The sequence below is a fragment of the Nyctereutes procyonoides genome, unplaced genomic scaffold (genome assembly GCF_905146905.1).
Source record: "Nyctereutes procyonoides isolate TBG_1078 unplaced genomic scaffold, NYPRO_anot_genome, whole genome shotgun sequence".
Taxonomy (NCBI): Eukaryota; Metazoa; Chordata; class Mammalia; order Carnivora; family Canidae; genus Nyctereutes; species Nyctereutes procyonoides.
Window position 1 is genome coordinate 6237885 of NW_026575044.1, and position 24929 is coordinate 6262813.

At 39.0% G+C, this 24929-nt stretch overlaps 1 protein-coding gene across 1 annotated transcript in view; it reads right to left on the reverse strand.

Annotated features, from left to right (window-relative positions):
- The window catches only part of PLD5 (phospholipase D family member 5), a 406589-nt gene that overhangs the window by 32992 nt on the left and 348668 nt on the right, over positions 1 to 24929 (reverse strand). Inside the window, exons 6-7 of the mRNA XM_055323505.1 lie at positions 19510 to 19707; positions 6322 to 6458 (exon numbers count right to left, since the gene is read on the reverse strand). Coding sequence (XP_055179480.1) covers positions 6322 to 6458; positions 19510 to 19707 — 335 coding nt within the window. The remainder of the gene's footprint in view (positions 1 to 6321; positions 6459 to 19509; positions 19708 to 24929) is intronic.

Genomic DNA, 24929 nt, shown 5'->3' on the forward strand with positions numbered 1-24929 from the left:
TGCCTGTGTCTCTGCTTCTCTCTCTCTGTCTCTGTTTCTTATGAGTTAATAAATAAAATATATTTTTTAAAAAGTCTGTTAAGATGAAATAAAAAAGGCTATTAATGAGATGCAATAAAAAATGGAGGCTCTAACTTTTAGGATAAAGGAGGCAGAAGAGAGAATTAGTGATATAGAAGTCAAAATGATGGATAAAAAAGACACTGAGCAAGAGATAAACTACTACTGGGTCACCAGGGGAGAACTGGAGAGATAAGTGGTACCATAAAGCAAAATAATGTTAGAATAACTGGAATCTCAGAAGAAGAGAAAAGAGAGAGGGAGAGGAACAGAAAGTATATTGGAGCAAATTATAGTGGAAAACTTCTCTAATCTGGTGAAAGAAATAAGCATACAGGTCCAGCAGGCACAGAGAGCCTCCTTTAAAATCAATAAAAAGAGGTCAACGCCTCAATGTGTAATAGTGAAACTTGCAAATCTCAGAGACAAAGAGAAAATCCTGAAAGCAGCTTGGGACAAGAGATCTGTAATCTACAAGGGTAGAAACATCAGACTGGCAGCAGATCCACAGAGGCCTGGCAGGCCAGAAAGGACTGGCAGGATATATTCTGGGTGCTAAATGAGAAAAATGCAGCCAAACACTATCTCGCAAGGACATCATTCAAAATAGAAGGAAAGAAAAAGGACAAACAGAAACTGAAAGTATTTGTGATCACTAAATTATCCCTGCAAGAAATATTAAAGGGATCCTTTAAATGGAGAGAGAGCCCAAAAGTAACACAGACCAGAAAGGAACGGAGACAATGTACAAAAACAGTGACTTTACAGATAATACAATGGTAATAATTCCATATCTTTCAGTAGTTACTCTGAATGTAAATGGGCTAACTGCCCATCAGGTAGGATAAAAAGTAAGACTCATCATTGATATGCTGTCTATAAGAGACTCCTTTAGACCCAAAGACACTACCAGATTGAAAATGAGAGGGTGGAAGACCATTTATCCTGCTAATGGACATCAAAAGAAAACTGGGGTAGCAATCCTTATATCAGAGAAATTAGGTTTTAAACCAAAGACTGTAATAAGAAATGAGGAAAAGCATTATATCATAATTAAGGGGTCTATTGAACAAGAAGGTCTAACCATTGTCAATATTTATGCCCTATGCATGGGAGAAGCCAATTATATAAACCAATTAATAACAAAATTAACAAAACACATTGATAATAATAGGATAATAGTAGGGGACTTTCACACCCTATTCACTGCAATGGAAAAATCATCTAAGCAGAAGATCAACAAAGAAACAAGGGCTTTAAATGACACAGTAGACCAGATGGACTTCACAGATATATTCAGAGCATTACATCCTAAAGCAAAACAACACGCATTCTTCTTCAGTGCACGTGGAATATTCTCCAGAATAGGTCACGTACCAGGTCACAAATCAGGTTCCAATCAATACCAAAAAATTGGGATTATTCTCTTCATATTTTAGACCACAATGCTTTGAAACTTGAACTCAATCACAAGAGGAAATTTGGAAAGAACTCAAATACATGGAGGCTAAAGAGCATCCAACTAAAGAATGAATGGATCAACCAGGAAATTTAAAAAGAATAAAAAATTCATAGAACCAAATGAAAATAAAAGAACAACTGTTCAAAATCTTTGGGATGCAGCAAAGGCAGTCATATGAGGGAAGTATATAGTAATATATGCCTTTATCAAGAAACAAGAAAGGTCTCAAATATACAACCTAATCTTACATCTAAAGGAGCTGGAGAAAAAACAGCAAATAAAGACTAAACCCAACAGAAGAAGAGAATTAATAAAGATTAGAGCAGAAATCAATTAAATAGAAACCAAAAGAACAGATTAATGAAACTAGGTGCTGATTCTTTGAAAGAATTAATAAGATTGATAAACCCCTGGCCAGACTTAATAAAAAGAAAATAGAAAGGGTATAAATAAATAAAATAATGAATGAAAGAAGAGGGATCACAACAAACACCAAAGAAATACAAACAATTATAAGAACATATTATGAGCAACTATATGTCAACAAATTAGTCAATCTGGAAGAAATGGATACATTCCTAGAGACATATAAACTACCAAAACTGTAACAGGAAGAAATAGAAAATCTGAACAGACCCATAAATATCAAGGGAATTGAAACAGTAATAAAAAAAATCTCCCAACAAACAAGAGTCCAGGATCATATGACTTTCCAGGAGAATTCTACCAAACATTTAAAGAAAAACTAATACCTATTCTTTTGAAGCTATTTCAAAAAATTGAAATGGGAAGAAAACTTCCAAACTCATTCTGTGAGGCCAGCATTACCTTGATCTCTAAAACCAAAGACCCAGTGACAGGCACTGAGGTGGGCACTTGACGGGATGAGCACTGGGTGTTATTCTATATGTTGGCAAATTGAACACCAATAAAAAAATGTATAAAAAAACAAACTGGGGCACATATGGCTCAAAAAAAAAACCAACAATAAACAAAAACAAAACAAAACAAAAACCAAAGACCCCACCAAAAAGGACAATTACAGACCAATATCCCTGATGAATATGGTTGCAAAAATTCTCACCAAAATACTAGCCAATAGGATCCAACAGTACATTAAAGGGATTATTCACCACAACCAAGTGGGATTTATGCCTGGGTTGCAAGGGTGGTTCCACATCTGCAAATCAATCACTACATTAATAAAATAAAGGACAAGAACTATATGATCCTCTCAATAGATGCAGACAAAAGCATGTGGGGGCCCCTTGGTGACTCAGTGGTTGAGCGTTTGCTTTTGGCTCAGGTCATGATCCCAGAGTCCTAGGATCGAGTCCTTCATCAGGCTCCCCAAAGAGAGCCTGCTTCTCCCTCTGCCTATGTCTCTGCCTCTCTCTGAGTCTCTCATGAATAAATAAAATCTTAAAAACAGCATTTGACAAAGTATATCATCCTTTCTTGATTAAAACTACAATGTAGGGATAGAGGCAACATACCTCAACATCATAAAAGCTATCTATGAAAAGCTCACGGTGAATATCATTCTCAATGGGGAAAAACTGAGAGCTTTTCCCCTAACAGGAATACGACAGGGATGTCCACTCTCACCACTGTTTTTCAACATAGTACTAGAAGTCCTAGCCTCAGCAATCAGACAACAAAAAGAAATAAAAGGCATCTGAATTGGCAAAGAAGAAGTCAAAATATCACTCTTTGCAGATGACATGATACACTTATGGAAAACCCAAAAGACTCCACCTCAAAGTTGCTAGAATTAATACAGGAATCCAGCAAAGTAGTGGGATATAAAATCAATGAACAGAAATCAGGTGCATTTCTATACACTAACAATGAGACAGAGGAAAGAAAAATTAACAAGTGGATCCCATTTGCAACTGCACCAAAAAACATAAGATAGGAATAAAGCTAAGCAAAGAAGCAAAGGATCTGTACTCAGAAAACTATAGAACACTTATGAAAGAAACTGAGGAAGACACAAAGAAATGGGAAAGCATTCTACGTTCATGGATTGGAACAGCAAAGACTGTTAAATAAAATGTCTATGCTACTTTCAGGAATCTATACATTCAATGCAATCCTTATCAAAGTACCATCATCTTTTTTTCACAGAGCTGAAACAAATAATCCTAAAATTTGTACACAACCAGAAAACACCCCAGATAGCCAAAGGAATATTGAAAAAGAAAATCAAAGCTGGTGACATCACAATTCCAGAGATCAATCTCTGTTACAAACCTGTAATCATCAAGATAGTATGGTACTGGCAGAAAAACAGACACACAGATCAGTGGAACATTCAGAAATGGATCTTCAACTCTATGGTCAACTAATCTTCAACAAAGCAGGAAGGAATACCCAATGGAAAAAAGACAGACTCTTCCCAACAAATGGTGTTGGGAAAATTGGACAGCCACATGCAGAAGGATGAAACTGGACCCTTTCCTTACATCAGACACACAAATAGGCAAAAAATGGATGAAAGACCTAAATGTGAAACAGGAATCCATCAATATCCTAGAGAAGAACATAGGCAGCAACCTTTTTGACCTTGGCCATAGCAACTTCTTGGAAGACACATCAAGATAAGAAGCTTTTGCACGGCAAAGGAAACAGTAGGAAAAAACAAAACAAAAGACAACTGACAGAATGTGAGAATATATTTGCAAATGTCTTATCAGATAAAGGTCTAGTATCCAAAATCTATAAAGAACTTATGAAACTTAACACCCAAATAACAAATAATCCAGTCAAGAAATGGGCAGAAGACTTGAACAGACATTTCTCCAAAGAAGATTAACAAATGGTCAATAGATGCATGAAAAAATGGTCCACATCACTCAACATCAAGAAAATACAATCAAAACCACAATGAGATACCACCTCACACCAGTCACAATGGCTAAAATCTACTTCTGAAACTAATAGTACATTATATGTTAGTTGATTGAATTTAACTAAAAAATATGTTTTTAAAAATAAATAAAAGTTAAGTGTAGCATATTAACACTCTGATATTTGAAAATGTCTATTTGTTTATTCAAGTGGAATTCACTCCTGAAAACTTTCCCCAGGCCAATATAAAGATAAGCAGCCAGGGTGACTTTTAAATTTTTTTCATAATTTTTTTTTCATTCTTGAGAGGGATTTAATTATAACCTGGACATTTGAACTACTTCTTATATCTCTGATGACTTTTCATTAGAACCCTTGAAAATAGTGGCAGGTCTGAGATATCATAATTATGATAAAAGAACTGTTTCTGAATAACAGCTGAAATGGTAGATTAATAACACAAATGAAAAATTTCAAGTGAGTTTTCAGTTCTTTACATTCTTTTCCTTTTATCTAATATTTACATTTCCAAGATATTTTAGATTCTCCATGCTAACTCCTTCTCCCCTGGCCACAATGGATCTTAATTTTGTTCATGGGACTTCATGGAATGAAAGTTTGTCAATTCTAAGAAATCATCATCCCAAATTAACATAAGTCCATAAACCTGACCTTATTCTCATTCTGAATAATGGAAAAATCAGGCAAAGCCTATCTATTATGTTTCAAAATTTTCCCAAAGTGAAGTTGACATCTAAAACGAAATATCAGACCAAATACACATTAAACAGGAGAAAAATGAAAAGGAGGGAGAAAACAAGTAAAAGTATACGGGTAAAAACCTATGAATATTCTAGGGATGTACCATATTTTAAAGTAAAAGCGTTTTAATAGTTTCTTTTGCAGCTTAAAATGCTTTTTGACTGTCATGATGGGAGATCACTTTCTGGGAGAAACATGCTTTCGCAATCCTACAGCTATTTGCATAAAGAAGCTGCATATTATGCATATGTGAGGTTGGCAACATGAAAAGCATTCAAGCAATAGAGAGCATGCTTAATCATTTTACCTCAGTAAATGGTTATTTTGAAATTGTAATTTTCCAAATTAAAAAGGTCTCAGATTATACTCCCAGAAATGTGCACTTTGAAAACTTTTCCTGGATTACATGAGTTATTCAAAACACAAGCACCCAAATCTCTGCATTCCCAGCAAGAAAGTGAAAGTGAGAAATATCTGAGGCATAGCCAGCGATGCATTCATGCATGTAATGATTTGGGGGTACACATTCTGCTCCCAAATTTATTTCAAGTATTTTTTCCCTAAACAGTGATGAATTATTGAAAAATCCCTTCATTTTTAAAACGCTTTCTTCCTCATATAGAGCAATGGATTGACCAAGAACATATACATTCTGAGTTTCCTTCTTCTTTAATTTGAAACAATATGAAGGTTTAGCCTTTAATGCCACCAATACAACGAAATGATGTCTCCCAGAAGGAAAGTCTTACCAGGCCTACTCAGTTCCAGTATGTCCTTCAGGTATGCCTGCCAACTAATAATTTTTAAGAAATATTTTTTTCAAATAATTTTTATTATTTATTATATTTTTTAAATAACCTTAAGTTGACAACAACCCGATCTTCATTCTCAAGTTGTTCCCATGCCTATAAGGTAGAGCACTGAGGAACTTCTGCAGGGTGAGATCCTGAGTCCTCCAAAGGGACTGAAGGAGGAGATGCATCATAGGTCAGGTGCAAATGCACACTGAGGAGGTTATTTGCATGGTGTGTGACCTAACGTGAACTGAAAGCATTTCAGTGTCCATGTTGGTTTCCTGTGGTCCCAGTTTGTGCCTGGCCCTGGAGACTGGGTTCTTTTTTTTTTTTTTTTTTTTTTTTTTTTTTTGAGACTGGGTTCTAAGATGAAATTATGCACTCACTGACCTTTTGGTGCTTGTGCTGGAGATAGGCAGGTAGTCCATGACAGCGATGTATACGTACTGCTTGGCATCATCTATCACGCTGTAGATGGCGTCTATGTCAAAGCTTCTGTTTTTAGGGCAAAAGAGTTTAGGAGAATTCTGTGAAGACACAAAAACCAAGCTTTTAGAGGATTAATTTTTGTAAGCTGGAGCTTTCTCTTTTTTGTTGCTGTTTTTTATTAGTTTTAATGGATCTTGGCTTTTAAATGAATTTTTGCAAACCAACTTTGCAATTCTGTATAAGATTAGACAAATATGTATTCAATCCTATCATATTTGAGGCTTGTTCAGATCAAGGTGTGGTAGGATAGGTCTCAAGTCTGTCCTTTAGATCTGTTTTGGGAAGGAATTCTTGCTTTCCATACCAACTACACCTCTGATTTTCAGAGGGAGCTCTAACTCTAAACTTAGGGGACTCTGAAGAACACGCTATGTGCAGAGAGCTGCTAATTTTCTCAGGTGTTACCGTATAATACATATATACACATATGGAACTAATTCACTCAAAAAGTCATTTCATTAGAAAAGTGATATGGCCATGCAAATGGTCAAGACACAGAATCTAAATCTTTTTTTTTTCCTCTCTTTCCCCAAATCAGTCATCAAGTCAGGAAGAAGAGTGAAAGGGTGATCAGTAATTCTAGAGGAAAAACCAAGTAAGTTATTACAATGCCCAAATTCATTAGGAGACATAGGAAAGGAAGATATTCTCAAAGACTCAAGCAAATAAACAAAGAGGCAAATTGTACTTGAGACGTCCTTCTCATGTTGCTCAAGGTGGTTTCCATCTTATAAAAATAAGATATTCTTGGATGAAGTTGCTGTAGAAAGAGAAAGACATAGTTGGGTTTTCTCATTGTTTTCTCACCACACAGGATGGAAAATAGCATTATCATGGTTGCTGTGTTAACCTGACCAGCAGTGTGCAGTAGTGAGTGCAGGGGCGCATATAATCTGAGGGGTGCTTTTATAAAAAATCTGAATACATGGTTTCTGGAACTGCCTTCAGTGGCAGTATTGAGTCCCTCATCCAAGGCTCAGAAACTCCCCATACTGTGCTGGTAGGAATCCCTATCCTGGATTCGACAGAGGGAAGGTGAAGTGGTTGTTCTGGATGCCCAATCAAGACAGATGTGGAGCATGGGGGACATGAAAGGAGCCTCTTCAAGGCCAGAGACCCTCTAGGCATTCCTGCTCAGAAAGTATCCTTGGCAGGTGACTATCAGATTGAGTGTTTGATCATTTAAATTATTTTTCTTTTGGAATGAGGATGAGCTTCCAAGTCTTTTAAAAAACTAATGCCAGTAAAAATAGGGGGCAAGATGGCAGAGGAGTAGGGGTCCTCAACTCACCTGGGTCCACCAGCTTATCTAGATAACATTGAAATCATCCTGAAAACCTACGACTTTGTCCTGAGATTTAAAGAGAGAAGAGCTGGAATGCTACAGAGAGAAGGGTTTTTGCTACTAGCAAGAATCATCTAGGGTTAAATTTACTTAGGTTGTGGTTGATACTCTTGACTCAGCCCACTCATACAGCTACTCTGCACTGAGCAAAATGACTAGAAGGAAGAACTCACCACAAAAGAATCAGAAACAGTACTCTCTGCCACAGAGTTACAGATTTTGGATTACAATTTGATGTCAGAAAGCCAATTCAGAAGCACAATTCTAAAGCTACTGGTGGCTCTGGAAAAAAAGCATAAAAGATTAAAGGACTTCATGACTGCAGACTTTAGATCTAATCAGGCCAAAATTAAAAATCAATTAAATGAGATGCAATCCAAATTGTAGATCCTAACGATGAGGGTTAATGAGGTGGAAGAAAGAGTGAGTGACATAGAAGACAAGTTGATGGCAAGGAAGGAAGCTGAGGAAAGAGGAAACAATTATAAGACCATGAGGAAAGGTTAAAGGAAATAAATGACAGCCTCAGAAGGAAAAATCTATGTATAACTGAGGTTACAAAGAGCGCTGAGAGGGCCAGAGGGCCAGAAAGCATATTTAAACAACTAATAACTGAGAAGTACCCTAATCTGGGGAGGGAAACAGGCATTCAGATCCAGGAGATAGAGAGGTCCCCCCCAAAATCAATAAAAACCATTCAACACCTTGACATAGCAAAACTTGCAAATTCCAAAGATAAAGAGAAAATCCTTAAAGCAGCGAGAGACAAGAGATTTCTAACTTATATGGGGAGAAATATTAGGTTAACAGCACACCTCTCCACAGAGACCTGGCAGGCCAGAAAGGGCAGGCAGGATATATTCAGGGTCCTATATGAGAAGAACCTGCAGCCAAGAGTACTTTATCCAGCAAGGCTCTCATTCAGAATAGAAGAGGTAAAGAACTTCCAAGATAGGCAGAAACTGAAAGAATATGTGACCACCAAACCAGCTCTGCAGGAAATATTAAGGGGGACTCTGTAAAAGAAAGAGGAAGCCCAAAGAAATAATCCACAAAAAAGGGCCTGAATAGGTATTAGGATGACACTAAATTCATATCTTTCAATAGTTAACTCTGAATGTGAATGGGCTAAATGATCCCATTAAAAGATGCAGAGTTTCAGACTGGATAAAAAAGCAAGACCCATCTATTTGCTGTCTACAAGAGACTCAATTTAGACCTAAGGACACCTTCAGCCTGAAAATGAAAGGGTAGAGAACCATTTACCAAAAAAAAAAAAAAAAAAAAAAAGAACCATTTACCATTTAAATGGTCCTCAAAAGAAAGCTGGGGTAGCAATCCTCATATCAGATAAATTAAAGTTTATCCCAAAGACTGTTGTAAGAGATGAAGAGGGACACTATATCATACTTAAAGGGTCTATGCAACAAGAAGACCTAACAATCATGAATATTTATGTCCCTAATGTGGGAGCTTCCAAGTATATCAATCAATTAATAACCAAAGCAAAGACATACTCAGATAATAATACACTAATAGTAGGAGACTTCAACATGGCACTTTCTGCAAATGACAGATATCAGCACAACATCACCAAAGAAACAAGGGCTTTAAATGATACAATGGACCAAACAGATTTCACAGATATATATACAGAACTTTGCATCCTAATCAACTGAATACACATTCTTCTCAAGTGCACATGGAACTTTCTCCATAATAGACCACATACTGGGTCACAAATCAGGTCTCAACCAATACCAAAAGATTGGGATTTTCCCCTGCATATTTTCAGACCACTTGCTTTGAAACTAGAATTCAATCACAAGAAGAAATTTGGAAGAAACTCAAACACATGGAGGTTAAAGAGCATCCTACTAAAAGATGAATGGGTCGACCAGGAAATTAGAGAAGAATTAATATATTCATGGAAACTAATGAAAATGAAGATACAACCATTCAAAATATTTGGGATACAGCAAAAGCAGTCCTAAGAGGGAAATACATCACAATACAAGCATCCCTCAAAAAATTGGAGGAAACTCAAATACACAAGCTAAGCTTGCATCTAAAGGAACCGGAGAAAGAGCAGCAAATAAAACCTACACCAAGCAGAAGAAGAGAGATAATAAATATTTGAGCAGAACTCAATGAAATAGAGACCAGAATAACTGTAGAACAGATCAACAAAACCAGGAGTTGGTTCTTTGAAAGAATTAATAAGATAGATAAACCCCTAGCCAGCCTTATTAAAAAGAAAAGAAAAAAGACTCAAATTAATAAAATCATGAATGAAAGAGATCACAACCAATACCAAGGAAATACAAACGATTTTAAAGACGTATTATGAGCAGCTATATGCCAATAAATTAGGCAATCTAGAAGAAATGGATGCATTTCTGGAAAACCACAAATTACTAAAACTGGAACAGGAAGAAATAGAAAACCTGAACAGGCCGATAACCACGGAGGACATTGAAGCAGTCATCAAAAACCTCCCAAGACACAAAAGTCCAGGGCCAGATGGCTTCCCAGGGCAATTCTATCAAACATTTAATTCTATCAAACATTTAAAGAAGAAACAATACCTATTCTACTAAAGCTGTTCCAAAGGATAGAAAGGGACGGAATACATCCAATCTCGTTTTATGAGGCCAGCATCATCTTAATTCCAAAACCAGACAAAGACCCCACCAAAAAGGAGAATTACAGACCAATATCCCTGATGAACATGGATGCAAAAATTCTCAACAAGATACTAGCCAATAGGATCCAACAACACATTAAGAAAATTATTCACCATGACCAAGTGGGATTTATTCCCGGAATGCAAGGTTGATTCAACACCCATAAGACAATCAACGTGATACATCACATCAACAAGAGAAAAAACAAGAACCATATGATCCTCTCAATAAATGCAGAGAAAGCATTAGACAAAATACAGCATCCATTCCTGATCAAAACTCTTCAGAGTGTAGGGATAGAGGGAACATTCCTCAGCATCTTAAAAAAGCATCTTAAAAGAAAAAGCTATCTACGAAAAGCCCACAGCAAATACCATTCTCAATGGGGAAACACTGAGAGCCTTTCTCCTAAGATCAGGAACACGACAGGGATGTCCACTCTCACCACTGCTATTCAACATAGCAGGCAGTGTGGCAGGATACAAAATCAATGCCCAGAAATCAGTGGCATTTCTATACACTAACAATGAGACTGAAGAAAGAGAAATTAAAGAGTCAATTCCATTTACAATTGCACCGAAAAGCATAAAATACCTAGGAATAAACCTAACCAAAGGGTAAAGGATCTATACCCTACAAACTACAGAACACTTCTGAAAGAAATTGTGGAAGACACAAAGAGATGAAAATATATTCCATGCTCATGGATTGGAAGAATAAATATTGTGAAAATGTCTATGCTACCCAAGGCAACTTACACATTCAATGTACCAAGGACATTCTTCAGAGAGTTGGAACAAATAATCTTAAGATTTGTGTGGAATCAGAAAAGACCTTGAATAGCCAGGGGAATATTGAAAAAGAAAACTAGAGCCAGGGGCATCACAATGCCGGATTTCAGGTTGTACTACAAAGCTGTGATCATCAAGACAGTGTGGTACTGGCACAAGAACAGACACATAGATCAATGGAACAGAATAGAGAACCCAAAAATGGGCCCTCAACTCTATGGTCAACTAATATTCGACAAAGCAGGAAAGACTATCCACTGGAAAAAGCACAGTCTATTCAATAAATGGTGCTGGGAAAATTGGACAGCCACGTGCAGAAGAATAAAACTAGACCATTCTCTTACACCATACACAAAGATAAACTAAAAATGGATGAAATATTTAAATGTGAGACAAGAATCCATCAAAAACCTAGAGGATAACACAGGCAACACCCTTTGTGAACTTGGCCACAGCAACTTCTTGCATCTATGAAGGCAAGGGAAACAAAAGCAAAAGTGAACTATTGGGACTTCATCAAGATAAAAAGCTTCTGCACAGTAAAAGAAACAGTCAAGAAAAACTAAAAGACAACCTACAGAATGGGAGAAGATATTTGCAAATGACATTTCAGATAAAGGGCTAGTATCCAAGATCTATAAAGAACTTACTAAACTCAAGAGCAAAGAAACAAACAATCCAATCATGAAATGGGCAAAAGACATGAACAGAAATTTCTCCAAAGAAGATATACAAATGGCCAACAAGCACATGAGAAAATGCTCCCCATCACTTGCCATCAGGGAAATAGAAATAAAAACCACAATGAGATACCACCTCAACCAGTGAGAATGGTGAAAATTAGCAAGACAGGAAACAACAAATGTTGGAGAGGATGTGGAGAAAGGGGAACCCTCCTGCACTGTTGGTGGGAATGTGAACTGGTGCAGCCCCTCTGGAAAACTGTGTGGAGGTGCCTCAAAGAGTTAAAAATAGAACTTCCCTATGACCTAGCAATTGCACTCCAAAGATACAGATGCAGTGAAAAACCGACACCTGCTCCCCAATATTAATAGCGGCAATGTCCACAATAGCCAAACTGTGGAATTAGCCTTGGTTTCCATCAAAAGATGGATGGATAAAGAAGATGTGGTCTATATATACAATATATATACAATGGAATATTACTCAGCCATCAGAAACAATGAATACCCACCATTCACTTTGCCATGGATGGAACTAGAGGGTATTAGGCTGAGTGAAGTAAGTCAATCGGAGAAGGACAAACATTATATGGTTTCACTCATATGGGGAATATAAAAAATAGTGAAAGGGATTAAAAGGGAAAGGAGAGAAAATGAGTGGGAAATATTAGAGAGGGTGACAAAACCCGAGAGACTCCTAACTCTGGGAAACAAACAAGGGGTACTAGAAGGGGGCGTAGGCAGGGAGATGGGGTGACTGAGAGACCGGCACTGAATGGGGCACTTGACAAGATGAGCACTGAATGTTATACTATATGTTGGCAAATCGAACTCCAATAAAAAAAATATACAAAAAAAGGAGTAAAAAAAAAAAAACTATGCCAAAAAAAAAAAAAAACACCTTTCAGGAAAAAACATAAAAGAAACAGAAACAAACAAAACCCCCACAAAACAGCAATAAAAAATAAAACAAAACCCAGTACTGATCCTATATCCTTTCCCCAGCACACGCATCATGGATATACCATCTGTCCCCAAGACAGGTACTCCTGCTTTTACAATGTCTCCTATGTCTCCTTCTTAGTCTTGACTGCTGTTCCTTCCATCCAGAGCCTAGTGCTTTTTCCTGGGGCTTTTACACCACCATTTCCTTATCACCACTATGATATAAATACACACACACACACACACACACACACACATCATGCTCAGCATTCTGGTGTCTGGAATCCAGCCTGAACTCATTTGGAGGGTTGTATCTACGGCCCTCTGTGCCCTACCCCCCCCCCCCCACCGTTTCTCTGCCTCCTTCCTGTGCTGGCTACCATGCTCTCCATGCCCCAGAGTGAAATAATGGCCTGGCTCCCATCTGTCTGCCCTGAGTATTTGCTCCTGCCAGCACTTCTGGCCCAGGTTTCCCTAGTCCTGTCTATCAGAGTCCTATGCTCTAAGTTCCAGCAAGTACCAGCTCCTCCATGAAACTTATTTCCCCACCCAGAGGCTCCTTCTCCCTTCTCTGTCATCCCATAATATGATTTATATGAGATATTATTTAGCATATTCAAATTGGTAATTACTCGTACTTGCCTCATCTCTCTACCTAGATTTTCACTGACTTGATTTTAGGAATTGTATTTTACTCATTTTTCTATCTCCATCAATACATTCAATATTGAAATTACTTAATTCCCTCAGCCTGTTGTGTCTGCTTTAAATGTTCTTCAGGTAGGGACGCCTGGGTGGCTCAGCAGTCAAACATCTGCCTTCGACTCAGGGCATGATCCCAGGGTCTGAGGATGGAGTCTCACATCAGGCTCCCTGTAAGGGGCCTGCTTTTCCCTCTGCCTTTGTCTCTGCCTCTCACAAATAAATAAAAAAATATTTAAAAAAATGTTCTTCAGGTTAGCATGGAGAAGCTGAGGGGCTTATTTAGCTCCAGACAGAACCTGAGCCAGCTCTGACATGCCAAACATCCATGTTTTTCTTTCAGGAATTTCGTGGACTTCCTTGTGTGTTGCAAAAACTAGGTTTTGGTTTCAGGGAGGAACAAAATGAGGCATAGAGTCATTGATCTCTTCACATGGTCTTATCCTCCAAGTCTGGACATTGTGCTTTTTGGTGATACAAGCCAGGCTCCAGCATTTACAGCTTGCAGAACGTTGGCTTTGCTCCTTCCACTAGCTGAGCCTCATAGCCTAAGGCGGGGGGTGGGGGGTAATTACAGAACACACCTCTCACATTGGTTTGCCTATATCAGGGCATGGCCTGTTCCCTGGCTGGGCTCAGTGCCTCACTTCTGTTCTTGCTTTCATTCATTCAGCAAATACTACTAAGTGACTGCCAATGCTCCAGCACTAGTGTAGCCAACTGGCATATATCAGTGATCAAAAGAAGATTCCTGCTTTGTGGAGCTTCATTCTAGCATGTGTCACATGGTGTTGCATTCATTTGTCCAGGTGCTTCTGCACTAGGAGCTGTATATCTCCAGTACCTTGTGCCATGCCGCTCCTAGCACATGTTACATATTAGTATTTGTGGACTGAATATGAAAGTGCTTCTTAAATTAATCAGTGTTGCAGGTTTGAGTAACTCCTCAGCCTCCACTCCCAATGGAGTTGCTTCACACTAGGTATGTCCATCCATGTGGGAACAGCTTTTTTTATTTACTTGCCTGCCGTATTGTTTCCCATGTTCCCATTGTCTAACCCAATGCCTAGAGCACGGCAAGTGCCTGGTGTGTTTATTAGGGAAATGCTCAAGCATTTCAGTCCCCTCGGCCTTGGGGCATGGTGGTACTTGACAATATGTTTCAGAGTGTTCCTTTGAAAATACTATCTGGATATACTAGTGGGTTTGAAATGTTTGCTTAAGCTGTAAGTGAATGAACAACAACACAAAGAATGATCTACTGATCCAGCAGAGGAAGTTAACTAGTTCTAATAGTTTAATTAGAGAGAAGGCTGTTAAGTTTCTCTCTTACTGCTCCTGAATTAATTTTCTGAGCCTTATACTGTGTACTCCTTTATTATGGGAAGGGGAAGGAAAACAGATCCTTCTCTTTGTTTCAGCTCTGTGATGACTTTTTACCACTCAAGTGCTCTCATACACCTGCTTCTAGGTGATGTGTTTCTTTCTTAGAAAAATTAGTGCCTTATACATGAACATAACTTGTTTTGCATATTTATTAATACTTGCCTTAGCAGATTCTGATGTATCTCACAACAGTTTCCTGGTTTTTAAAATGTCCATACTCCATCCCCAAAACATGTAAGTTAAAATATACTAAACACAAAAAGATGGCCCACAGAATGGGAGAAAATATTTGCTAAAGGTGTAACTGATAAAAGACTTATATGTGGAATGTGTAAGAACTCTTACAACTCAATAATAAAAATCTAATTAAACTAATTTGAAAAGTGGGCAAAGGAATGGATAGACATTTCTGAAAAGGAGATAAACACATGGCCAATGAATACATTAAATTATACAAATAAAAACCACAGTGACATACCATTTCACATACACGTACCCACTAGGAGGGGTAAAATAAGAGAAAAAAACAAGCATTGGAAAAGATGTGGAGGAAATGTGGCCCTCATTTGTTGCTGGGAGAAGTGTAAAATGGGTCATCCAGTTTGGAAAACAGTTTGTCAGTCTCTCAAAATGTTCAGCACAGAGTTGCCACATTACCCAACAGCATCACTCCTAAGTATATGCCGCAAAGCACTGAAAACCGGTGTTCAAATAAAAACTTGTACATGAAGGTTCACAGCAGTGTTATTCACAGGAGGCAAAATATAGAAACACCCAAACATTCATCAACTAATGGACGAAGAAACCAAATGTGATGCATCCATACAACGGAATATTATTTGGCCATAAAAAGGAATGAAGTACTAATTCATGCTGTAACAAACACTAATGGACTTTGAGAATATTCTAATAAATGAAAGGAGTCAATTACAAAAGACTACATACTGTTGGGGTGCCTGGTGGCTGAGTTGGTTAAGCATTTGATTTTTGATTTTGGCTCAGGTCATGATCTCAGTGTCATTAGATACAGTCCCATGTTCGGCTCTCTGCTCAGTGGGGGGTCTGCTTGAGATTCTCTCTCTCCCTCTCCCTCTGCCCCCTCTGCACTCTCTCTCTCAAATAAATAAATGCATTTTTAAAAAAAGACTATATATTGTCTTATTCCCCTTATATGAATTGCTTAGAGAAAGGAGAGCCCTCACAGACAGACAGTAGACAGGTAGTTGCCAACGGCTAGGGAAAGGGGAATATGGGTATGGTGTTTTCTTTGCGGTGATGACAATATTCTAAAATTAGATGGTGGAGATAGTTGCACAGCTCTGACTACACTAAAACCCACTGAATCTTATACTTCGAAAGGATGAATTTCATGGAATGTAAAGTATCTCTCAATAAAGCTATTAAAATATAATTAACAATATGTAGAGGAGGTTCTAAAGAGGAATATAATGGTATTTTTCACGGCAGCATCAAGTTCTACTTAATGCTTGTGCTTATCTTAGAATATATGACTGATGAGTGGATGAACAAAACAATAATGAGAAATAAGATCTGTCTAGCACCCAGATCAGTAAGAACAGACCTTGAACCAACCAAGTCTTGATCTTGGAAAACAAATTTATGATCCCAAGGGCTCTAAAAAGAAATCCACAAGATTAGACAAAAACTCAGCCAACTGTGGTTCCTGTTTCTGATTTCAATAGGAAATATAAGAAAATTGGAATTATGTGGCTCCAACTGATTGGAGATCATATAGTTAAGTCTTACCAAGAGTCTCTCTGTGTTCCATGAGAAAATTAGAAAAAAAAATCCTTGTTTATATCATAACCTAAAATTTATACTTAACTATGCTAAGGTATTAGTCATCTAAAATCTAATTTGGGGAATGGTAATTCTTAAGGTCTTCAATAATATTTTTGTGTGCATGTGTTAATTTGGTCTTGGGACTGTGAGATTATAAAAATATGATATACTATTTTAAGATATTTTATAAGACATACTTTGAATTTAAATAAATTTGCCTTGACATTTGTTTGGCATGTATTACTCAGAAAATTATATGCATCCTAGAATTTTTGTATTAAAGTTACTATTAATAAAACTAATCTCACATTTATTGCTGCTTTTAGGTGCTGGGAATACCAATGATGAAGATGGTCCAGTATATGACCTGTGGAGCCTTTTAAATAGTGGGAGAGATGATCAATAAACAAACTGTTATGTGAATGTGATAAATACTACAACAGGAGTGAGATCAAGGAGTATTGGACAAATGATAACAATTGCAATGGCAAGGGGTTTGATCTTACTTTATACCTGCAAGGTTTTTTACCTCTGCAAAAATGTTGTTTAATATCTGTTAAACTGAAATTCAGAAGTGCACTTGACATTAATAGGAAATAGAAAATAAAATAATAATATGATAAATAAAAAATAGAAAACAGGCATTATATAGTTTAAAGACTACATCTGAAGGCATGTTTCAAAACTCTACTTATTTTGTGGCAAATTGCTGAATAAAAAGCAATTTGTAAATTTGCCCTAGAATACAAAAAGTCCTGTGTTTTCATAGATTTTATTAAAGGCCTGGCCTCCTCTCTGGGATACGTATGTTTACTTTGGGATCAACAAAGGGGGACTCCCCCACCCAGCTTTGCAAGAGTTAGAATTTAAATAAGCATAAAACAGACATTCACCTATCTCTAAGATTCAAACCATAAGTTCAAAATCCAGCAAATGTCTGAAATCTGCTCATAATTCATCTATTCCTTGCTGCTTCACATCTGTTCTACTGGAGGGGTTGAGCAAGTGTCCTGGGGTTTCACGTCACCCTGTTACCTTCTGGATTAATGATTCCTTGGCAAATTTCCCACCACTACTCATCTCCAAATTCAGAATAATAGCTGGCCTTCTTGTCTGCCAGTGCTGTCTCGAGAGGAAATGAAACTGAATACATGAAATAATTTTGCTAGTAAAGTGCCCCATAAAATATGCTACTTGCCATTGCATTGCTGACCTCCACATATTTTTTAAAAAGGGTATTTTTGTTTTGTTTGATGAAAATCTTTCAGTCTGTTTTCTGCCATTCACATTTATATGAATTTGTTAAGACAAGCAACTTCAACATCCACTTGTGTCTCAATTGCAAAAAGGGTAGAACTCCCTTTCCAGTGAGAAGCTCTTCAGTAATATAAAGTTGTTGGTGTAAAAGCACAATTGTCAGTAGAGGACCAGCATGTTGAATTGGGGGCATGGTTTCAAGAAGTTTATCTGGGCACCAGGAATTTAGAAGCCTGCTTCAAAACAAAATTAAAATTCTAAGGTCTCACCCTAGTCCAGTGGAACAGATCATGGTTAGGGTGGGGGGCTGTAAATCTGCATTTTATTTTTATGTATTCATTTTTTTTTAAAAAAGATTTTATTTATTTATTTGAGAGAGAGAGAGAGAGAGCGAGAGTGAGAGAGAGCTTGAGCACAGGTGGGCAGGAGGGGTAAACGGAGAGGGAGAAGCAGACTCTCTGCTGAGCAGGGAGCCCAACTCAAGGCTGGATCCCAGAACTCTGGTTTCATGACCAGAGCTGAAGAGAGGCTTAACTGACTGAGCCACCCAGGTGCCCCATAAATCTGCATTTTAAACAGGCTCCCCAGCTAGCTCTGAAATATTTTAAAGTTTGGGGACCAGGGCCATAGGCACAGATATTCACATTGCCCCTTCCCAGTGACACTGTGGACAACTGTGGTGTGTGGGTAGCGGGGTGGTGGATGCAGGAAATGGGGGTGTGGGACAGTGGTGGTGGCAGTTTTCAGTGTAGTCAGGGGCCTGAAGCTCTGCTCTGCCCTCTGAGGCATCCTGCCCTCAATCTCAATGAAGTACAGCAGCTCTGCTTTTATCTGTTTTACACACTAGGGTTCCCTCAGATTTGCTTCATGAAAGGAGGATTCTATTGTTAAGAACAAACCTGTGAATGACTGAGGTAGGGCATCAAAAACAGGATCTGGTGTCAAAAATGCTGGGAGGGGATGCCTGGGTGGCTCAGCGGTTGAGCATCTGCCTTTGGCTCAGGGCATGATCCTGGAGTCCCAGGATTGAATCCCACATCAGGATCCCTGCATGGAGCCTGCTTCTCCCTCTGCCTCTGTCTCTGGCTCTGTCTGTCTGTCATGAATAAATAAATAAAATCTTAAAAAAAAAAAAGAGAACTGGGAGGTGGTGTCTCTCTTGACACGTGCCATCTGAGGGTCTTTGTCCTAGAAGATGAGCCTCAATACCTTTGTGTCTAACAGGGTCACAAAGCTGGGTCTACCTTAAGAGTTGACTGTGGTGATTAAATCAGGTAACACAAAGTATCGGGAGCTAATGACTATTCATTATTGTTATTATCACTAGGGACAGCTATGATTAGGCCTGAACACAGGCATACCTTACCTCTTCAAGGGATGGGACAGAACTGATCTTTACAATTCAGGTTTTCCCAGCACAAGATCACACTCGAACATTCCAACTTTGAAGGAAGGAGGAGAAGAGAAGGAGCAAGAGGGTAAGAACTCACCGACACAAATGCTTGAGATTTGGTTTCATTCAACTGAAGCTGCAATTTCTTCTCGTTGTCGTAGACGCCATAGAGCCTCTTGGACCAGGTCTGAGGCACTCTGTTCTTGAATTTTAATGAGCTGTACAGAGCAAATATCCTCTGTAAGTCCAGGACCAGGCAGCTGCAGTTGTAGAAGATGACGCCGAGCTCTTTCATCTGTGGAATTAAAATAGAAAGCGTCGATGCCATATACGACCAATGGTGTTATTTTCAAAGGAAAAACATGCACAAGAATGCAGTAGTAGTGACTTCTTCTTTTGCAGCTGTTACACAGAAATGTGCAGTTATAGTCACAGCTTGGTATACAGAAGTGATGCAGTATAAAAGTGCTTTCAATTTTTGAGGAGAACTTTGGCTTGCCATTTTGCATTTGGGATCTTAAAGATAATTTTTCCATAGTAACCTCCATTTTTCATATCAGCTCTTCAGATTCATTTCCTTAAGATATTTTTTTCATATGAATCCTTATTCAATCATGCAGCAATATAAAGTAGGGTTTTAATGGCAGCATCACAGAATGGTTTAGATCATGGATTCTGAAGTCAGTTCTGCCTGGAATTATGTTCAGTTCTACAGTTTTCTAGCTGTATGGCTTTGCTGGGCAAGACACATAATTTCTGGGCCTCATTCTCCTTCCTCTACAAAATAGAATAAGTAGTATTTATTTCACACAGCTCCTAGATGCTTAAAATGGTCAGTACATTTAAAGGGCTCAGAACAGTGCCTATGACTTGGCACTCACAAATAATGTGTTAAAAACACAGAATACGTTAACAGGTAAGTTACTCATATGAACACTGCACAAGCCTCAAGACGAATGCACCAATACACTCTTGCAATAAAGACACCATCGCGAGGATTTCTTCCACTTCCCATGATACACAGATGAAGGGAGGAAAGCTCAGGCAGGTAAACAAAAATACTTGCCCCACCTGAGAGACCTAGTTAGTAATAGATTGAGAATCTGAATGCAGGTTTCTGACCCTTGATTGAATACATCCAGGGATATAGCAGCACTGGCTTCATCTGAGTCCAGGATCACTTTATAAAAATTACAGATGATTTCTAATTTAGTCAATGGAAGTGACAAAGTAAAATTTGGGTCATAAAAGAACAGCACAAGTAGACATGCTCTATGTCTGAAAACAGGGAGAGATGCACTAGGCACACCTGGGTCTGCTCTCCTCTCTTCTTCAGGCTCCCCACTGAAGACTCTACTCTCTACTCAAGATTACAGAACACATCACCTGCTGCAGAGGGCCCCCTAGAGCTCTCTACTACAGTGTGCATGCCATGGACATCTTTCCTCATACTCGCCTGGCATCCTTGTACACATATCTTTGTGCACCTGTGCCAGTATTCTTTAGTAGAGATTCCTAGAACTGGAGGTATGAACACATTAAGGGCAATAAGAGGTTAAGAAAGTGGGAAGATGCAGAGCAGAAAGGGCATGTCAGGCATGAGCAAAGGCACTGCGAATGGGGGCGGATACAATTAGAGCTGGGCAGCTAAACCCGAGTGAGCTAGGGAGAACATGTATGTGTGTGTGTGTGTGTGTGTGTGTGTGTGTGTGTGTGTGTGTGTAAATATGTTTACCTAATAACAGAGGGTAAAACTATAGGGACAGGGATGGCAGATCCTCAGGGGCCTTTGAGCTGGGATAAACAGCTTGCATTTATGCTGAAGGTCATGGGGAAGCAGGCAATGATGGTAGGGGCATGACCAGGCTGTGAATTGGTAAGTTCCCATTGGCTGTGGTGTGGAGACAGAAGACAGGGTGAGGGAGCTGGGTGTTCAGCCCCGGGCCTTGGCAGTAGCCAGATGAAAGACTTACATGTTTCTATGTGTTTTCCAATCTTGGATATTTCAAAAATTTTCTAGGGTAACTGTTAATGATTGTTAATTTTATTTCCCATTGAAGATGGAGCCTGTGGGGCTGTTTGCTGACAGGGTCTCAGGAATATTCAGCTCTGGATCTGACCTTCACGCTTTTGTACCTTTTTGCAGGATGAATCAACTCTGCTACATTCTCTTCTCTAGGGAAGCCTTTAGCATTTCACTGTATCTCAACTTTTATGCTAGTTCAGCAGGTATAGCCAGGCTTTTTGTCTGGGGTGGGGGGGAAGGGGTGGAGAAGCTGAGATCTGACTTCCATGTGGGTAAGTAACTATCCTCATGGTCAGGGCCTCCCTGACATGTTTCTTTGTCTGCCAGACACAGGCAAGGTTACTGCATGTCTATGTTCTCTGGTCTTGGTTGGGACTACCATCAAGAAGGAAGGAAGGAAGGAAGGAAGGAAGGAAGGAAGGAAGGAAGGAAGGAAGGAAGGAAGGAAGGAAACAGTGGTACAGGACCTGAGGCCAAAGATGCTGGAGAGAAGTCAAAGTCTTGCACCAACCAGACACAGAGCCTTAGGGAAGTCATCCTATTTCTCAGCCTTTGGCTACTTCTTTGAGCAGTGAGGGGGTTTGGTTCATAAAGTCTACAAGAGTTTTCCAGCCTTGCCATCCATGGGTTCAAGATATCAATTTCCTGCCCACCTTCATCCATTTTTCTATTCCTGATCAACCTGCCAATGCTGCCTGGAGAACTTGTTTCTAGGTCTGGATGAGTTCCTCTCAGTTCCTGTAGGAATGTAGCTGGTGACCCTTGCTGGTTTTATCTTTTTTATTTATTTTATTTATTTTATTTTTTTATTTTAAAGATTTATTTATTTGAGAGAGAGTGAGTGAGAATGCATGCAAGTAGGGGGTGGGGCAGAGGGCAAAGGAGAGAGAATCTCAAGCAGACTCCCCTTGGAGGGCAGAGCATGATGAGGGGCTGGATCTCATGACTCTGAGATCATGACCTGAGCTGAAACCAAAAGTCGGATCCTTAACTGACTGAGCCACCCAGGAACCCTATTCCTTCCCAATTTTAAATTTAGACAAGGCATATATGCATCTTAATCCTGCAATTTGCTTGTTGAATGGCCTTTGGTAAATTACCTAATTCTTACATTTCAGTTTATTGTTCAATGAGGACAATATTGATTTCCAAGCTTTGCTTTTAGAATTTAATAATAATCATAATTTTGATCGCTAGTATTGATTTAGTGTTTAGTTGGTGTGTGTACTGCATTGAATAGTGCCCCCTGCCTCCAAATTCATTTCTACCTGGAGCCCATGAATGTGACTTTCTTGAGAAATGTGGTCTTTGCAGATGGACTCAAGATGAAGTCATACTGGGCAGCCCAGGTGGCTCAGCGGTTTAGTGCTGCCTTCAGCCCAAGGCCTGATCCTGGAGACCCAGGATCGAGTCCCGCGTCAGGCTTGCTGCATGGAGCCTGCTTCTCCCTCTGCCTGTGTCTCTGTGTCTCTCATGAATAAATAAATTAAAAATAATAAAAAAAATGAAGTCGTACTGAAGAATGGTGGGTCCTAAATCTAATATGATTGGTGTCCTTATAAGAAAAGGAAAATTTGGATAGACACACAGAGGAGGCTGCTACGTGAAGACAGAGATTGGAGTGACACACCAACAAGCCAACGAACACTAAGGATTGCTGGCAACAACCAGAAGCTAGAAGGAAGTGAGGAAAGATTCTCCCCTAAAGCCTTCAGAAAGAGCATAGCTCTGCCAACACCTTGATTTCACACTTATGACTTTCAGAAGTGTAACTAAGTAAGTTCCTACTCTTCTAAGCCACCAAGTAATTTGTTATGGCAGCCCTACAAAACATACAGGGTGCTTCACTTTCACCTTGATAGTGGGTCAGGCAGATGGTGTTCATCCCCATTTTACACAGGGGAATTTGAGGCATGGATAGTTATTTGCTCACTGGTAAATGAGATTGTTGAGATTTGAACTTGGGTCTAACTCAGAAGTCCTGCATGCCTAACCACTATGCTAATACCCCACCTAACACATGGCCAGAATACAATTCATGGTACCTCTTGCTATTGCTATTAATTCTGATGCCTTCTCTGGACAACCCATTTCCTGCTTTGTCCAGTACCATAGCTGGTGCCTATTTCTGATGTGGCATGTTTTACACTGTATTGTAATTAAAAAAAATTATGTGTCTGTTCCCCTAAGTGACTCTATAGTCTCTGAAGAGATGGTATCAGGTTCATTTTTTTTTTCCAGTGCTGAATTATGGTTCTTGCCTAGAAAATGTTTACTAAATGACTGCCTGGATTTTGAAATGAGTAAATAGTGGTCAGAGATGAAAACAAGTTCCCTTCTGAATTTAGGAGCCATAGCTCTAGGTCAGCCTAATACCCTCTGACCCTGAGTATATGGATTTAACACGAATCTCTCTTCTGGTGTCATGGGAGCAGAAAACCTGGAAATGGCCATGCCCAGAGACCCACTCAGAAGATTTTCACAATCATGGTTCTCAGTAATCAGTGTCAGTGGCAGGCCTTAACATTGGTCAGTGGGTTAACTGTCCTCTAGATGTGCTTCCTGCAGTGGGGCACAAGGACCAAGATGAGCTTGTCTTTTGAGTGTGGACTGCCTTAAAAAAAAGTCCATGCTATCCAAGCCCCAGTGAAGTCAGAGATAGAATGCCAGTGAAAGTAGAAAGTAGAAATTCAAGGATTCCTTTGATTTTTGTCAAAAGCAAACTCATTGACCATTATTCACTTTTACTATGCTTGGATCTTGTTGGTGTCCTTTGGTTTTTCCACATCAGACCTTTAGTGTATTCAGGTTACTTGCTCACACACGGCAAACATGTATTTTTGGAGACCTCTGATCAAAAGGTGAATAAGAATGTCATGCTTCCCTGTCCACTTTTAAAATCAGAAATAGTTGTCCCCTAGTCTTTAGGTGGAGGCTATGTCCTCTCTGTTGTGGTTGGGAGGTAGATCAAACCTAACAGTAATTATTGGAAAACAAAGCCACTTCCCTCCCACCCCCTGTCATTCTCCATGGACCCTCTCCTAATACGCAGAATGATATTCATTGTAGTTATAACACTACTGCAAGCTCCTCATAATTGTGAAGAAAGACAATCATCCCTTAATATGATATGATACGACTAATCTTGGTATGTATTAATGTAAAATCTGGCATCTAGAAGGGTGCCAGGATGGTAATTCTAATAGCCTTTCCCTGCAAATGAGTGACAGAGAGGCGTCTCAATATGACCTAATTAGGATACAGCAGGTCATCTCCTGGAATGGGACTGAAGACAGACTAACTCCACCATGGGCAAGGCACTGAAACTCATGGTTTGAATGAGTGAATGGTTATACAGTCAAAGGATTACTATGAAGAACAAATAGAACAAAATGCATATACAATGTTTATCTCAGTGTCTGGCTCAACAGTGTTAGCTTCAGTTATACCAAGATCCAGCTCTCTTCTGTTTCTCCTAAGAGGGTAGCAAA